The 19523-nt window shown below is 39.4% G+C and overlaps 1 protein-coding gene across 5 annotated transcripts in view; it reads right to left on the bottom strand.

Annotated features, from left to right (window-relative positions):
* LOC143375971 (metabotropic glutamate receptor 8) overlaps window positions 1-19523 on the bottom strand; it is a 233205-nt gene that overhangs the window by 41956 nt on the left and 171726 nt on the right. For 4 of the 5 annotated variants that reach the window (XM_076825702.1, XM_076825704.1, XM_076825705.1 and 1 more), the window contains 2 exons: window positions 17836-18051; window positions 14377-14508 (listed from right to left, as the gene is read on the bottom strand). In XM_076825702.1, the coding sequence (XP_076681817.1) occupies window positions 14377-14508; window positions 17836-18051 (348 nt within the window). Of the gene's footprint in view, window positions 1-14376; window positions 14509-17835; window positions 18052-19523 lie in introns of those variants that run through there. The other variant, XM_076825706.1, reaches the window with a different exon arrangement.

The following is a 19523-nucleotide window of genomic DNA, read 5'->3' as shown; positions in this document are numbered from 1 at the left end:
TTTCCGTTTTATTTTCTGTTAGGGCCCCAGTTTTGTCCTGGTTTTCTCTAACTACAGTCCTGCAAGAGGTAGTAGGGGCTGTGATGCCAGATCGGGGACGGGTTCCCTCGAGAATTTCCCCCACCTCGCGCATACTGCGCCGGAGCAGCGTGGCCGTGAGCTCGGTGCTTCGGAGTCCAACTCACGGACCCGCAGCTCCGGCGTAGTGTGCGCGAGGTGGGGGAAATTCTCGAGGGAACTCGTCCCCGATCTGGCATCACAGAGTAGGGGGGCACGTTTAGCGGCCAGTACCCAGCAAGGTTTCGGGTAAGACCCCGCTGAGGGACTTCACACCTAAGTCACTATATCTCGGATAGGCACTATACATTGTCGCACGGCGCGACGAAGAGAGCGAACGGAACACATCGAGATCGAGCGTAATAGAGCGATCCGACCGACGAACGCCAAAGCAATAGCATAGGAGGCATCTCAGACGGTTAAACATTAATATATAATAACATAAAAAATTCCTTATTTTTCACAATATGTTCAGGAAAGTTTTATCATTGGTTTGGTGAGATTCTTCTGATTACAATGAGTCCAAACGCAATTTCGCACAGATTGTTTTTAATTGACATCATGATAACCATCTGTAAGCAATAACCCTGACTCGTCGATCTGTACTATTCAGCGTTGTCAACACGAATCACTGTCGTCCTTTCGACGCAGCCTCTCGAACTCTCGCCGATGTCCCTGACGTCATCGGCCTTCCTCGAGCGTCCAAGTTACATTGTATGCCTTATGCATCCCACTGGGCCTCGCCTTCTAAGACTGCGAGCGATGCCCAGTGTCGTATTTAATATTCCCGCATTGGGCGTTATAACTTCTTTACCGGCAGAGTTAGGAGCGACGGGGCCGCAGTGAATGGAGGGGGAAACACGTGACTCACGCAGGCGCAGTTCATGCACACATAACCACCACTCCTGTAGGTATTTCCCCCTCCACCACTGCAGCCCCATCGCTCCTAACTCTGTTTACCCGCGTTATGACTTCCTTACACATCTGAGATGCCTACGCTATTGCTTTGGCGTTCGTCGGTCAGATTGCTCTATACCACTCGATCTCGATGTGTTCCGTTCGCTCTCTTCGTCTATCGCGATAATCGCTAATCGACCCCCCCCCCTTTCTCTTCAATAGACGAATGGGTTTCCCTTGTACGGTCCCAGCGAAGTGGGTCCACTTGGAAATCCGACCATTCGGTAAGAAAAAGGCACATTCCAAGAGTCGCCAAGATGGTTACCCATCTTGACAATAGATCCCTTTTACCAATATCCTGATTTCCCGAACAGTCCCTTTTTCCAAATTCTGAGTGTCGCCAAGATGGCTCCTCCTGATATCAGATTTCCCAAACACCCCGTTTTTCTAAATTCCTTAGGCTGCTCAGCTACCTTACTTCCCACCCCTTCAGTAGCTAGTTTAAATACCGGTCCCAAACAGAGGGATGTAGCAGTCGCAAACCTCAGACCAGTAAGGTCACAACGCCGTTCCGAACAAACATTGTAAAAGCTTAATAATTGTACCAGTAATCATAATAAAGAGTTAGTAGTCACAGAACCGGAGTTACCTCGACGACAGTCGCGCGGTGCGACATATAGTATATGGCTACTTCAGCCAATAACCAAAATAGGTGCGTCCCGTCGTTAGAAGTGTGCCCAAATAGGTGACTCGACCAAAATAGGTAACCCAGACCAATCGTCACAGCGGCGGACAGCATCGCCCGAGACCGCCTGCCAGGAGTCTTCTTTTCGTACAGCAAGTCCGTACATACAATGTACTTATGTACAACGTACTATGGCGAGATGAGAAGAAGACCCACTACCGACTAGCTGAAATGTCACAGGGGCAAGGGGAATCGTCCGCTCGCTCCACCCAATTCCTTGCATCAAAGTCCGCCGCGTAACGCAGAACACTTACGAAACAAATCACGACAGCCCACGGATATGGAGAACCGCTAAGAACCTAAAAGTAGGATTTCTTGGAGGGGATAGGGTGGAGCGAGCGGGCGATTCCCCTTGCCCCTGTGACATTTCAGCTTGTCGGTAGCCGGTCTTCTTCTCATCTCGCAATAGTACATCCTTCGTGCAGATCGATATTATTGAACACTTCGCTATATCGAGTATGATAAATGTTTCGGATATTTTATCGTATGTTTTTCTAATGGAATTAATATAATGATTACACTGTCCGACAAGGTTTTTTACCCTTAATGAAATATATCGTTTCGTATGAATTTTTGCTCGCTAAAAGCGAATTTGGCGGTGAAAATGGCGTAGCACGTCCGGATTTTGAGAAAATTAAGGTTAAACACGCCAAAGAAAGCCTATTTTGGCCATATTCAAGCCAATATATAAAAATAACGGTAGGGCCTAGCCAAAGCCCGACTAAATACTCGAATTCAGCAAGAAAAAATGTACAAAATACATATATTACTTTGAGAGTTACAATAAATTCTAAGCAAGCAACCGCTTACGGAAATTGTAAGAGACTGAAATCTGTGGTTTACGAGATAGGCTATATGGCGCACAAGAAACTGGGTAAATACACGAAAAGGTTTTATATATTGTTAGTGATTTTTGAGGTCGCTGATTCCGAATCCGACATAGGAGTTGTAAAATTGATTTTTTTAAACAAATTAATTTTGCAAATCCTATGTCGGATTCGGAATCAGTGAACTTATTACTGTACGCCTTTTCTTAGCCCTTTCGCTACAGTTCCCTCTGCCGGAAACTATACTCGTACTCGTTTTTATATTAAACTCAATATTGGAATGTGATAAAATAATTTTGTTCATAAAATTGTATTTGTAATCACCAGTTTCTTAGCGTAAATGTTTTTTCTTTGTAACTGTCATACGAAAATTTGCATTGCATGTTTGTTATTTTGAAATGTAAACGCTTTGCATTGAACGTATATAGTCATCCATAGTAACGAAAGGGTTAATATAGTTTACAATATTCTAAGCATTCATATTCAATGCAGCCACTGCATTGCAGCGGGGCAGCTTGAAAGGTTTAATATTCCCGAAACAGATTCGAACTACTCGGATCGTTCGAGCCACCCGATTGTTTCAAGCCGCTCGGCTTTTTAGAGCTGCGCGGCTCGGATCGGTTATTCGAATCGAGTATATCCCGCTTCTCTTTTTCCGACTACTTGAACAGCTCTAGAATGAAGAGCTCGGGCTCGCACGGCTCGACTTGGGCTTCCCCGTCCATTGTCGGTAAATGTGGCACGAGTCAAAGAAAAGCTTACCGTCAAGGACCCAGTTCCTGATCAGAACCCAATTCCTGGTCAGTTTAGGAAAGTAAACCAAATAATGAGCTTATTATGATACAAATTTAGTCTAACAAATTACTAAATAATTATGAAGTATTTTGAAATTTATACGCAAAATTTGATAGCTCATAGTAAAACGTATGAAGCTGTTCAAAAACTGCTCCCTTTGCATTTTTCACTTTCAAAGTTAAATTGTAAAATAATTATTATTATGTGTGCACTCTTTTTAATACCAAATTAAAGATAAAACATATTTACTGAAATAACAAAAAATCTTTTAAATTTGGTTAAGTTTTCCCTTTGCACGTTTAAAAACCCGCGGTAGTTACTCTTAAGTGATCAGGAACTGGGTCCTTGACGGTATTTGGGTCGGTTAGAAACGGCGGGCCCAGTTGCGCCATGGGGACACCCATGGCTCGCCGACTCGCGCCCGCCAAACAGACTCGCCGAGCAACGCGCCGTGGGATCGCACCTTAAGGCTTCCATACACCAGTGAACATGCTCGCTGGTGTGTGGGATCGAGGGGTTAAAATGCTCGGCTCGTGAGGTGCTCCTCTCGCTGAAAATTGCCTATGAGCCGAGCGTCGAACTTAGGACAATAATTTAGGCTCATCGAATTTGTTCATATAACGTGTGGACACACGCAAGCCTGGAAAAATGTTTCGGACAAAAGTTTGATGGTCTAAAAAGAGGCATCTGATGAGGACCGTGATCTTGACTTACAATTAGGGGGCTTTAGAGGTGATTTCAAGGTCTACTTCATTTTTGAATTTTGAACCACTATTTGCGACGCCAGAAATTAAAAGAGCGGAAATTTTTACGTTTAGATACATATGAGGTCATATTATGTGGCATTTGATAAAGCAGTTTGTTTGATATTTAAAATTTAACGGGTGTTCAGTTTCTATTGTGGACTACTATGCTGAACACTCCGGACAATTGTAAATACCAAGTTCTATTAATTTTGTAGGTTATTCAGTCTCTCCTTTTTTGTTATTTTCGCCGTGTCCTGTATTACCTACGCTGGATGCGAAATCAGTGATTTTATCGACATCTCATTTTTCTTTAGTTTAACGTTTCCCCACGTCAAGAAAATTTATAAATATAATTAACATTTTATTATTATTTTTAACGTGGGGAAATCTTCAAAGGACACCCCGACTCCTCCAGAGGGGAATCTCCCCCCCCCCCCAAGGGGGGGGGGTGGTTGTATGGGATTTTCCCACTGAAACCCCACCGCCACCATGAAATGTTTAATAATTTACATGTAACTATCTCTAACTTATTTTCGACATAGATCCATCGTGTCAAGGTTCATCAAAATTGATGTCTACCACACCCTGTCCTCCCCTTGTTAGTATGTGTATAACGATGTGTAGTGACGTGCACGAATAAAAAGTTCACGACCACGCGTAAAACACTCTAGAGATCTGTATTGTGATGTTTTTCATGTAAACGTTTGTCGTCTGTCACTGGCACATGCGGAGCCCGCCATGGTTGATTCGTTTGTCTATACAGCTTGCCCGCTTCGCAAGAAGACAAAGTGTCGCATAGTATGCATCCTCCCGATTAACCCGGTAGCTCGACACTCAGTATGTAAAAGTTTTATAGTAACGTGCTCACGTAAAATCCAAAAAATGTCGGAACCGATTCATGCAAAGCAAGTGGCGGAATTCGATGAAACGAACTTTCTTCTCTGGAAATTCCAGATGAGCCCCACACTCTGATCCGGAATCGTGCAAAGGTGAACTAAATTCATATCACTGTTATTGATACATTATTCATTACAAATGGAACGGTTTTAGTGGCTGGTTTTGGGCTGTAGAATCTGATTCTGGTATTATTGCTTCCTCGGATAACGAACTACCCTTATAAACAAACTTTACACTCGCGGACGAATTTCCAGTATGTAAAACGGATATTATTCCGGTGGCCGATCGAGATGAGGTTTGGGAGGACGGGTGGGGAGGGGGTGTGGACCCTAAATCTAAAATTATAGCTTCGGGTATTTGTTAGTTTCCGAAATATTAATAAAAAATTATTTTTTGGGGGGAAATTTTTTTGGACGTTGCTGCAGGCTCCTCTACCCGGGAGCCATCCCGTCCACCATTTTTTATTTTTGAAATTTTGTAACATCAGTCTCATTTTTAACATCGCCAAACTCACATCGGTTCACTACCATGCTTTACGCGTCCGCGAGCGGGCACGCACCCCCCGCATTGATCTAGCCCCAACTGTTATATGTTGATGAAAACGGAACCTTATGTCACCAGATGTTACTAGGCAGTGAGGACTGTCTCTATATATTGACATGAACGTGGGTCACTTTTGAGTCGTGTATTAAAGAAGCTGCCATGCGTCTTTTTCTAATATCTTACTAATAAACCATATTATATATATCAACGGTATTTGGTAATTAATAAGAACCAACACCCATAACACCAACCAATACTAATACCCGGGACAATTTGGAAAGTGGAATGCGTTGCGTCAGTATAAGTCAATAGAAATATTCTTAAGAGGGTGGACCGTGGTACAGAGATTAAAAAAATCGGTAAGGTGTACCCTTTTATGCACAATTACCCCTGTATCTTTTGAACGCATTAATTGCCCGAAGCAAAAATTTTATATTTGGGGTCTTTCCACACCCCTCGTAATACCCACCAAGTTTCATCTCGATCGGTCACCGGTCCCTTTCGGAAGTACAGCCTGTAAAACTTACATGGCCATCGCAATTTAATCTTTTACACTTGTTTGTAATATTTCTGCAATGTAAATGTTTTTGGGTTGCATAGCAAAATGCTAAATAAAATGAATTTTTATGTGCTGATAAGTCGCGTTAAAATTAGTTCTTATGCAGCCATCTTAAATAGGTTCTAGCAAATACTCTCATGTAAAATTCATCATGACTACACGTGAATAACGTTTTGTAAATGTAACTAAAGTGGAAAAACGGGATAAAATAGAAATTCACGAAAGGGTATTTTTTAGATGGTTATAACGCAATCATTTTCATATTATATGTACTTATACGTGAAAAGACACTGTATAATGCTACATAGTCACATTTCAGTCAACTCCTACCCGTAGAAATATATAGTGAGGCAAAGTAGGGGAGACCAGGGCAGATTGTAACAAAAAAGTTTTCACAGATTTTTCTCGAAAGTGTTTTCCACAATCAGGAAATAATTTGCGTGACTTACTACTTACATATGTGATGAACTCATTGAGTGTAAGTACGTGACAAAATCTTGGACACTTAGACAGCTATATCTTAAACAAATCTGAACCCTTGTTACAGTGTGTCTCAGTCCGAGGTAAAAAGTAACACTATGTGGGGTAAATTGTAACACATCTGTTTTACTTATTTAAATACAAATATAAACACAAATAAACATTTCTAAAAAATATAAATGAAAACACAGATCATTATTAAACATTTGATATACATGAGTTAAACAATCATTGCTTATTCATCTGATTCTATAAAAATCTTCTTCTTCGCTGCTTTACTTTTGCCTTCATACTTTTCTTCTACTTTTTGGGTTCTCGATTGTTCTGTTGTTCGTCTAGAGCAGGGCTGCACAAGGAGCCGTTTTTAGCGCCTAGATGCGAGCAACCAGCTGAGCGCCGAGCTGTCCCGTTGCTAAGCGTAGAATCAGTGAGGAGAACTTGCAGTAGTGTAGGTGCGTGCTCCTAGGCGCGTAACGTAAGTATATGTATTTCGGCCGCTCGACGCTCGGCTGGTTGCTCGCAGCTAGGCGCTAACAACGGCTCCTTGCGCAGCCCTAGTCTAGAGCATCTTTTTCCGGTGTGTCAGCAAACAGCATGTTTGCTTTATCACCATTTAGAGCGGAGTAAGTAGTAACATGTTACGATTTACCCCGAGCTTGAATTTTTGCGTTTTATCTCAGCAAATGAGAAACTAAACATGAAATTACTAAAATGCGTACACATTATAATAACCCAACGTGTATTGATTCGTTTGCGACAAAGAAGCAAAAATTCAAACGGTTTCTAATGGCGGTTAATTGAAACGAAAGTGCTAAGACAAAATTTACTTACGTGCTCTACATACTAAAATTCTGGGCTATAACCACAAAGTAAATACATAACGCTCGTTTGTTTCATTAAAACTGACGGCGCTAATATCGTCAAGCAGCTCTCGCATGCTGTGGGTTACCAGATTTGTCGTTCAAAAGATTTTACTTATGTTACAATTTACCCCGGTCGCTCCCTTCGTCAATTTCATAGAATATGTGATTGTTTGGAAACAGGCATTTTTCCCCATCTTCAAACCTTTTCCGAACAATTTTCGGCGATTTCTGACAACCCTTACCCACGCCAAGATTTGGTCTATAGATATAAGATCCTATGGCTAAAACGTAAAGGATTTCCGAAGTGGTTAAAAAATTGAATTTACTTCGCCTTTCTACGATTCTAGCAGTAACTGACGTGAAGGGGCGAGCTACGTGGTTGATGAACAACGCAAACCCATGTGCATCATATCATCCGCGATCGAGTAGTCTCAATCAGAGTGCTTAACCCTCAAACACCACACTATATTTTCCTAACGCTTCACAGTGGTCGAAAATCGAGAAAACCTGGTCAGAACCCTAATTTCTAAAGTCACCAGTTATGGTTCCAGAACCCATCACCGTTTTCATTGCCTATTTCGACTTAACATTCGTAATTAGCGACCTTGAAAACTCCAGGATACCAAGTTTAGGCCACACCTTCATGTTTCGCCCAGGTTTTCCTAATTTTCACCACACTGGGTCCACGCGACCCAGAATTTCCTTTCTTCTATATATCAGGATTTTCTGCACCGATTTAAACATTTTTTTTAATCAATTCGTCAGACAATACGGAAATGGAATATATCGATAGTTTAGTGAAAAATCTTTGGTGCTCAAAATATTTTAATAAAAAGACGTCCGTGTCCTGAAAGTTCCGTTTTTTCTTTCTTTAATCACAGTTTATTCTCAAAAAAGCTGCAGGGATTTTATTGTACTTCAAGTGGAAAGTTTTATGTCATACTTCAAGAAAATATATATGTCATTTTGATTGGTTCCAAAAAATATAATTATTTCAAGAGGTGAAATCGAGTGATTTTTTACTTCTTCCGCACGAATGTTCTCTGTGGAATTATACAATGAAATGGTTGGAATAATAATTTATTTTATAAAAACAGTATAAATCACTATGAAATCATTGATTTACACTAAGAGCAGTCGTAACATATTTTCGCCACATATTCCGTACACATCGGCCGATCGCATTTTAAACACTTTCTATCGATTGAAAAGTGTGTGTTCTACTTTACAGAGCGTAGAAATACTGTCGGAACAACAGATCACTGCACAAAAAATAATGTTCTGTAGCAACTGTTAACTCCATTTTTCCGAAAATACTGTCGTGGACACCACACTGGGTCTACGCGACCCATAGACTACCGTTTTCAACATGTCACTCGGCGTGTTCAGGTAAATTAGGGGTCTCATAGTGCGGAATCCGTAGTAGGGGTCCCAAAGTTTTTCCCCCCACCACAACAGCTCCCACCTTTTACCGCAGCGCTGTCCAGCGTAGGGGCCCCTCATGGGCCTTCCGTTGTCAAGGAGACTACGCGACGTTACGATGGTTCCCAATGGGTGCGTTCAGCAGACACAACTGGTGAGCATCTGGTGATCAAACGGTGAGAGATCTCCCTAGATTTTACTCTGAACGCAACCAACCAATGACATCTGGTATATCTGGCGGGAATATTAAAAACATGGATGCAGAATTATTAATAGGTCTAGATATTGGTTTGGATTTGAATGTAATAAAAATAATAGTAGATGCCCTGATAGCCAGATCTGGGCAGCAGAATCTGACGTCAGAACTGCAGCAGTCTGTGTCCGCATTTGGCTGCGTTCTGATGTGCAGAGCCTGAGGTGCAGTGCCTGATGTCAGATGGACAGCAGATCGACAGCAGATTTCGCCGTCTGCTAGGCACAGCAACAGCGCCATCTGTAGGCAATTGCTTGGTAATTCTGGATCTCAGATGGCGCTGTTGCTGTGCCTAGCAGACGGCGAAATCTGCTGTCGATCTGCTGTCCATCTGACATCAGGCACTGCACCTCAGGCTCTGCACATCAGAACGCAGCCAAATGCGGACACAGACTGCTGCAGTTCTGACGTCAGATTCTGCTGCCCAGATCTGGCTATCAGGGTGAATTGTCGGAACCAACAAATTTATTAATCGCAGAACGTGGCGTTAAATCAAGAAATGAAAATTATACAGAAGTTATAGCTCCTCTATATAACAATAATCTGTTTAAAGAACATTTTCGAATGTCACGCATAAGTGTTGAAGTAAGTATACATTTTTTAACCAAGTGATAGTTTTAAAATGCAGAAAATAAAATATATAACCTATATTTCCCCTTGTATTATTATTTTGAACGGATCCCGACATCTTAAAAAACCAGATTGATCCCTGATCCCAAATGTACCGTAGTTTATTTCCAGTACAAAACATGCCGACCGGTTACTGAACATGTTGAATAACCGGTAAGTGAGCGGTTGCGTTCAGAGTAATCTAGGGAGATCACTCACCGGTTGTGTCTGCTGAACGCACCCAATTGGTCGACGCGAGTAAAATCTAGTGAGATCACTCACCGGTTTTGTCGGCTGAACGCACGCAAGTGATCACTGATCACTGGTGACCTCGCAACCAGTGGCTCACCGGTTTTGTCGGCTGAACGCAGTCAATGGAACTTCCCATGACGGGCTAGCCAAGCCAGCGACTGGTCTGTCATAGTCGCCTCTTTAGCGTCGCGCGGTATTCCTGACAACGCGAACGAGACTGGGAGAACCTCGAGCTTACACGTAAGCGACCTTGGACAGCGCTGATTTACCGTTTAGTAGTGGGCACGAATTTTCTAAACAGCCTGGGTGTCGGGGACCCAGTGTGGTGTTTGAGTGTTAATCACCTGCAACACGGCTCCCAAAATGTGGAGAAGGTTAATCAGTATACCCGAACAGAAAACTGAATCCACGAATATTGGATGGATCACAACTCATCGATTTCTCACCACGTAGTCAACATCGAAAACGTACATGGCATGTCAGCCTAAGGGACCTCGCAGAAACGGTCTCCAACGTTGCCGCCATAGCAAAAATATTTGGGAACTCGCCATCCAAATACAACCCTCTAATCACCGCATGGGACAGTGTCGCTCTTGAGACAACAAACACTAGATAACCTCAATCAACGCCTCCATCTAAAAGAGGAATCGCGCATGAGCGCCACCGATGACGTCACAAGCGCCCTCGCCGCTGCAACCTGAGCTGCTTCAACAACCTAGCGGGATAAAAGTCGCAGGTCGTACATAAATCACGAGTTAGGTGGGAATGTTTATTATTCGTTTGAACAACACCATCGACATTGTTTTACCACCCTTAAAACTTTCACCTCTCAGCCTCCAAGGGTGCTTCAAAACCAATATTCATATTCTGGAGTTTCGAGGAATATGGAAAATGAATGTGAACTGTGTGATGCAGAGACATTTTGTTCACATCCACTTTCTTTACAATGCATTACACATTCTAGCTCTAGCATCAACATTTTTAAAGATAAAGTTATTTTAATTACACAGTTAGCTTGAAAAGAGCTTTTAAGATGATTTTTTAAAAAGATCTTAAAAAGTTTGTAAAATTTGAAATTGGAAATAGGAAGAACAAAGGTGAGGGAGGGAACAAGCGAAGATGTTTATTATGGTAAGACAGGAAGGAAAAATTACAGTTTATTTTAATGATCCGAGGTTTCTTAAGAAACTACATAAAATATAATAATAATAAAATTAACAATAATCTCATTCAAGGGTTTAGTTTATTTAGTCATTCCCAAAGCATTGGATTCAGGGTGTGTACATAATAATAAATTATGTTAATAATAAATAATAAAATTATAATAATAATGAATAATAAAACAATTAAACAAATAATAAAATTATGTTAATAATACCTTATTTCCGTATCACTTTCACTATCACTTGTCTAATCCTCCTCTTCTATTGAGCCGCAAGATATTTCTTCGGATACTTTTAAGAGTGACTGAACATGTTTACCATAATTCACAACTATCTCAGGTAACTGACGATGGCTATTGATAACAGGATCAGATGTTATAAGAATGCTATTTAATATACCCCTATTCGTAGAAGTTTTTCTTGAGAATCCTTCCCAATAATGTTTAAAGGGACATTCTAATTAAAAATTTTCAGAAAATCAAAGTCTATTTCAATGTCTACCGTACTACAAACGGCCAGGCGCTATGAAGAAACGGGTAACGTAAAAAATCGCGTAATCCCAGGACGAGCAAGCTCCACGTCTACTAAAGAAAAGCAATTTAATGTTGCGCAATCGTTTGTCGAGAATCCACATGCAAGCCTCCGCAAAGTCAGTCAGCAACACGATGTGATTACAATGCTGTTGCAAAGAATTCTGTAGCAAATAAAGTTTCACCCGTACAAAATTCATCTCGTACACAAAATCACTCGGACAAAGCAACATTTCAATTAAATGGCCATCTAAATAGACATAACTGCAAGTTCTGGTCTGACGAAAATCCACGTTGAATGTCGGAAGCTCGAGCACAATACACTCGAAAATTGAATGTCTGTGCGGGTGTGCTAAATAATACTTTGATCGGGCCTCTTTTTATTGATGGTAACTTAAATACAGCTGAATGTGAAGATATGCTGAGGCATGAAATACTCCCTGCAACTAGACCATAGTAGGCTATGACCTTCGCCAGACACGGTATCAGCAAGATTGAGCTGGACCACATATTAGTTTAAATGTTAAATTGTTTCTTAGATACAGAGTTTTCTAATCGATGGATTGGCAGGAGAGGGAAAATCGAGTGGCCAACTAACTCACCCGACTGCTCACCACTCGTTTACTTTTTATGGGATTATCTTAAGGGGGTATACCCGTTTGAACCCTCGGAAAATGTATACATTTTGTGGATTTTTTTACAAGTCAACGGTTTGATGCAGATTTCCCGTTTTTTAACTATGTTTACATAGTATTATGAACTACTTATAAAAAAAGTTTCAGTTAAAAAACTATTGTTTTTCGGAAGTTACGGATACATGTCCGAAAGTCTCTCGATTTTAGACGGCTAAACGGTGGCCCTAAAAACTCGCGCTACGTTCAACCAATTTACTTCAAATTTTGCATGCAGAATCATAATAAGATTCCACATCGTCCAACGAAGGCGATTTTGAAAATTTTGAAAAATAAAGAAATGGTGAGGGATCAAAGGTAAAGTTAAATTTTTCTAAGAGAAAAATCCACCTTTTTCCTTTATAAATAATAAACGGGGAATCGAAATAAAAAAAGCCTTCGTTGGACGATGCGGAATCTTATTATGATTCTGCATGCAAAATTGGAAGTAAATTGGTTGAACGCAGCGCGAGTTTTTAGGGCCACCGTTTAGCCGTCTAAAATCGAGAGACTTTCGGACATGTATCCGTAACTTCCGAAAAACAATAGTTTTTTAACTGAAACTTTTTTTATAAGTAGTTCATAATACTATGTAAACATAGTTAAAAAACGGGAAATCTGCATCAAACCGTTGACTTGTAAAAAAATCCACAAAATGTATACATTTTCCGAGGGTTCAAACGGGTATACCCCCTTAAAAGCAAAGTTTACAAAATGGCATCAAGGAATCTGGAAGATCTTCGCCAAAACATCCTTGAAGAAGCTGCACTTATCGATCCGGATTTCACCAGAAAGATTTTATCCGCCTTTTGTGAACGAATGTTTGTCATTGTTAAACAGTGAATGGCGCACATGTTGAGCACCTAATGTAAAACATTTTAATCTGTCTAATGCGCTTAGCTCAATCAACGGTCTATATTGCATTAATTGGCTGGTTCAATGGTCTGTGTTGTCCATGATCTTTGACCCAATAACAGGACTACAAATGTGAAAGTAAAATGTTCGGTTTATTTATTTTCTGCTATCGGTAACAGTGGTTCAAATTTAAGAAATGAAGTTGACCTTGGAATTACCTCTAATTTGAATCCTAGGCCATGATGAAGGTCACTATCAATGCCTCTTTTCTAACCCTAAAACTTTTTTGGTCTGAAACATTTTTTTCAAAAATTGTACACTTCCGAGTTAATCCGGGATTCCCATCTTTCTGGGAAACTCTGTTCGAAAAATTCTCTTTCATGGAAAAATTCAGGTGTAAGATTTTGTGAAACTGTTTCAGCAGTATGAACTGTAACTAAATCTCTTGGCAAAATAGTTTTAGAGTTTTAGCATTTAGAACTAAAGAACAAATATGACACGGCGTGCTAACGTAACAAACTATCATTCGCTAATTAACGTAAGATCCATTAATTAACGAAGTTCGCTATTAATTCTTGAAGGAGATAGATCGTAAAAGATTTGTCTTGGGAAATTACATGTGACTTAAGTACCATTCAATAAAATGAGTTAATTTTTAATAATTTCATACTAATTGATGCAAACTATAATATAAAATTATGTATACATAAAACTTTCGTTTCAACATCTGTACGAAAATTACTGAAGTAGGTACGTTCCATTTAATAACATTTAATAACATTTAGTGTAATAGTGTTATCGCCATCGTATTAGTATTGACTTCAAATTAACAAATCAGGACGTTCAAGCTTACAGTTAGTTTGATCAGCTGATTGTTTCGAATGATGCTTCATTTGAACCATTCGCCATGTATAGTGACTGATTTTAAGTAAAAGTTTGTGAAATTGCTTATAATCAATTAAATATGTATAGGTACTACACATGCATGTCAAGTGTAAAAAACTAAATACTGCTATGTTTTTATGCTGTCGAGTCTAAAATAAAATTGAAGTCTACGATGAAAACAGGAAAAAAGGAGAAGTTATTCAGATAAAAGAAAATTATTGTTATAGATGTTATTAACATCTTCTCGTGTGCTTATATTGAAAAGTAGGCTGAAATATTATTTTTTTCTTTCTAGTAAGAACTTCTAAAACCATTAGTAATACTAACCTTAAATAATCTCAAAATATTGGCAACCATGATGGAGACTACGCTGAAGGAAGCTCCTATAACACCCGTCACAGGTTTGTGAGGCACATACATCGGTGGCTTATCATTCTCACATTTATATTCCGATATATCCTGAAAGTGCATAACAGAAAAATAACCTGTGTAATATGTATACGAAATAGACTATGTAGGGTGGTCCTTATTTGCAACATGCGATTTCTTTTGCTCTCACTTCCTAGTATGGTTTCATAAAAAAATAGTTCATCAATGGATGAATTCTAAACTATAATGCCTGGTCGGCACCATTCTCTGTTGTCCGGTTGTAACAATCTTTTTCAGGGACTAATGGAACCCCGTTTCAGGGGGTGAGAGCAAAGAAACGCGAGGAAAAAAATTTCGACACTTATAAATAAGGACTACGGAGGAATTCGTGGTTGGTGGAATTCAGTTGCCAGGTATAGTATGTATCGAGAGAGATATTTTGTGCAGCAGTGAAATCGTAGAATCAGACAGCTGTTAAAGTGAATGTACTTAGAGTGTCAGGAAAAGCCATTTCAAAGAAATGTAAGGGGCTAAGGACTTAGGCTTTGCTCAGGGCTGTCTGGAGTAGTATACCAACTGCCATTCAGTTCCCCTTAATCCCAATGCAGGATGCACGGAACCCTAAAATGGAAATAACTGCATGCCAGTGGAGATCTATGTGCCCAGCCATATTGAAAATAAAAATATCCGCACGGACAACGGGTTATTCAGGTCTGATTTAAAAGAAGTCTAGAGCTTCCTAGCTCGCAGTATTCCGAGTTTTCTATTACGCATGTGAGCGATGCACGGGAGACCAAGTGGTCGCGGCGACCAACGAGGTGCCTTGATCCCAATGCACGCGTTCACACGACGAGCGACTTTGTTGGCGACCAGACACCTGCAAGCAACGAAATGAGTTTCGATACGCAGGAATTTATTTTGCTAATTGAACCTCGAAAGGCAATTTGGGACTTGTCATATAATGAATACTCCAATCGTGACATTAAAAAAATAATAAGAAGAAATAGTACATTTATTTGGGAATGAGTAACCAGTAACATTCTTTTTTGGCGGCGTTCTTCCAATATAGGATGCACCCAATATCGCATCTTCTTTTTCTTTTTTTTTGTTCAATGTACTTCATAATTACAACAATCTCCTCGACGTCCATTCTGTTTGGCGCTCTCTACGAAACGGATAGGTATCGAGTTGCTAGGTCTGGTCGCTTCGTTTAGTTGCCCAATTTCTGGGCTCTCGGCGACTAAGTTGCTGGTGAATGGTCGCAAGTGCGTGACGAGGCTTAGATGGCCTAAAGCCACGCACTCGTCATTCACACCTAAATTTCAAATGCTCGAACTGAACAGCTTTCTGTCACGCTTCTATTGCTCTATCCCAAACTCTTGATCTACACGAAAACTGCTATCATTTACATTGTAATACATTTCAGAATATAACTCTACAGATAATTCTTTCGTAATGCACGACTGCTTTGTATAAAGAATTGATATTTGTTCATAGTGTCCATCAAATTTTACTAATTTACAGTGCAAGTATATTTATATATATTTATAAGATATGATTTCGTTCATTGTGAAAGCAAAAGGATAGATTTTGAAGAGTCGAGGCTAGCGTAGATACATACCTACACAACCAACTGATAATCGACTTCAACATCAGATTACTTTGTAGTTGCAAGTCATTTTACGCTCAAGTTCACAAAATAATACTTATTCTGTGACAAAAGAGAAAATAGAATAGTTTTGGAAAAGTAAAAACATGAAATCATCAGTGAATACGAGATCTGCTTAAGCGGAACTGTTGGGGTACCCAGGTACTCCGGTTATATAACAACCGTGAACATTTTGGTTATTGACATAAGGGTTAATTATATGTAGGTTTATATATATAGCAACTTACTAATACTTGAACACAAAGTTGAGATGGCATTATTACTGATGGCATATATATATATATATATATATCACTGACTGACTGACTGACTGACTGACTGACTCATCAACGCCCAGCTCAAACCGTTTAACCTAGGAACGTGAAATTTGGAAGGTATATTGTTTTTATGATGTAGCGCTCACTGAGGAAGCATTTTTAGAAATTCCGTCCTCAAAGGGGTGCAAAAGGGGTAAAATGTATTTTCTCGGATTCCTTAATATCTCTCAGGCCCAATTAGGTATCAACTTGTTTCTTACTCACAAATATTGCCCACACAAATACCTAAAAGTCAATTTCAGGATTTTGCCCTAATCAAACCCTAAGGGGGTGGAAAGGGGTAAACTATGTTTTCACGGGCTTCTCAATATATATTAAGCCCGATTAGATATCAACTTGGTTTCTACTTGCAAAGGTTACCCACACAAATGTCTAAAAAACAATTTCAGGATTTTTCCCTAATCGACTCCTAAAGTGGTGGAAAGGGATAAACTGTGTTTTCACGGGCTTCTCAATATCTTTTAGCCCCGATTAGATATCAACTTGGTTTTTGTATACAAAGGTTTCCCATATCCCTAAAAACCAATTTCTGGATTTTGCCCTAATCAAACCCTAAGGGGGTGGAAAGGGGTAAACTATGTTTTCACGGGCTTCTCAATATATATTAAGCCCGATTAGATATCAACTTGGTTTCTACTTGCAAAGGTTACCCACACAAATGTCTAAAAAACAATTTCAGGATTTTTCCCTAATCGACTCCTAAAGTGGTGGAAAGGGATAAACTGTGTTTTCACGGGCTTCTCAATATCTTTTAGCCCCGATTAGATATCAACTTGGTTTTTGTATACAAAGGTTTCCCATATCCCTAAAAACCAATTTCTGGATTTTGCCCTAATCAAACCCTAAGGGGGTGGAAAGGGGTAAACTGTGTTTTCACGGGCTTCTCAATATATCTTAGGCCCGATTAGATATCAACTTGGTTTCTACTTGCAAAGGTTACCCACACAAATGTCTAAAAAACAATTTCAGAATTTTTCCCTAATCAACCCCTAAAGTGGTGGAAAGGGGTAAACTGTGTTTTCACGGGCTTCTCAATATATCTTAAGCCCGATTAGGTATCAACTTGGTTTCTACTTGCAAAGGTTACCCACACAAATGTCTAAAAAACAATTTCAGGATTTTTCCCTAATCAACTCCTAAAGTGGTGGAAAGGGGTGAAATTTGTTTTCATGGAGTCCTTAATATCTCTAGGGCCCGAAGCGAAGCGCGGGTATATTTTGCTAGTTAAATATATTTCTACTTGAAAATATTGCGTCTGTTCGGAAATGAAGTTTTTATATACATACGTGCTACACGCATTTGTGCAATTCATAGAGGTGTAAACTAACATTTCGAAGTAATGAAAAGTTTATTCTAAAATTGTTTGCATAGGGTCAACCTTATATCTTAAAACAATGCAATTAAGAGGGAAACGGAGGAAAACGTACTTACTTGATTCATATAGGATCTGACGAACTCCATACTCTGATCAAGAGCATATGTATCGCTGCTGCAAGAGTCGAGAATAAGGGCACCTAAGGTTGTATTAGGTAACAAATCATTGTCTGCGTTGATCTCGTCCAGAACATACAACATAGCCTCCAAACGCTGCATTCCTTTTTCTTCTTTTACTGCACCGCACGGGGATTGACCAATAGAACTCGCCACCTGTGAATACAAATATAACAATATATGAATAAAATACATACATGTATAATAAAGTTCGAGTGACCTCGATGATAGAACCCTTTTAAAATGGTACTCTTAAATACACGTATAGGGAAACCTGCTTTTAAAGTGGTATACAGTAATCGTTCAATCTATAGGTAAATAAATTGAAAATAATACAGATTAAAAGAAAGTTTTCGTCTATGCAAAATATTAAATGAAACGTCCATTAGACCTATTCTTGTTCCTTATTTTTATATATTTTATGGTTATATTCAGTGGATTCAAAATTAATAGAAATTTATATCAAGAAAATTTATTCAACACACACACACACACAGCAATAATCCTTTGAATCTTAAACGTACTGCTTATGACTAAAAGTTTCATTTGATCCTCAGTTCCTACATTAGTGCCTCATTAAGATCGCATTATATCTCCTGCAACGACAGCAATAAGCTTCTTGTGCAGCCATTACTTTAGGAGTTGCATAGTATTACGCGCTATAAATTATCTACACGTTATATTTTAGTCTACCACTTTTACATATTTTTTTAAATACATACTAAAAAAGTACCCTGAACCGAATTCAACTTGCGATGAGTCATTCGAAAGCTTATAAAAAATTAACCGTTTGTGACAAGTTTCAACTTTGTATCTCTACCCGAGGGGTAGTAAAGGGCAAAACTAGAAAATCAGGTTTTTGTCGAATTTCTACTATATTAGTCAATGAAAAGTTTTGAAAAAATCAGAGGCACTTCTGCTACCAAGGCACATATGTATTAGGGAATCGTTTCAAAATTTTAAATTGAAGATCCAAGCTGCGAAAAATAAAAAACGCCAAAAAATGCTGAAAAAGTTACAGAACTATAGTAATATTTTTACTGTAAATACGCATCATTGTTACTATTGCCCTGAATTTTTTTTACGTTAATTATGTATTTTTTCAACTCCTAGCTATATGACACTGGTCAATATTTATTTATAAAAGTTTTTGAAACATTTTAACCTTGTAACTAAGCGCCACCTAGGAATTGCATCCAGACCGAAAACACGAAACAAAATTCTTTTTGGTACCCTAACGAGTGTATTAATAAAAGCCAAAAACATTTTTTAAGGATATGTTGTAACCACTTCTAGTAAAAAAATCATAAATATCACCTATTTTTCAAGTGTTTTGACCGGAGGGTCTCCTTATATCTTAAGGTATTCCTAAATCTGTGCGCTTTCATAGAATCCCAGGATCCGAGTTTTCATGTGTAAGAGATAAAACAGAAATCTCTGATGGTGGCAAAAATGCTCAGAATTTGTTAGAGATCGCAGAATACTGGTCCTCGGAAGGAATGTTCTATGGAATTAAAAACAGAACTGCCGGAGGAGCTGAAGCACGTAATCGATCCAATGTCCATGGAGGAAATGACAAATTGCGCCAGGAACTGGATCAATATCCGAAGCTACTCATCTTCAGTAAT

This window comes from Andrena cerasifolii, chromosome 13 (genome assembly GCF_050908995.1).
Source record: "Andrena cerasifolii isolate SP2316 chromosome 13, iyAndCera1_principal, whole genome shotgun sequence".
Lineage (NCBI taxonomy): Eukaryota > Metazoa > Arthropoda > Insecta > Hymenoptera > Andrenidae > Andrena > Andrena cerasifolii.
The sequence above is the reverse complement of the archived record's forward strand: the minus strand, read 5'-3'. Positions and strand labels throughout refer to the sequence as shown.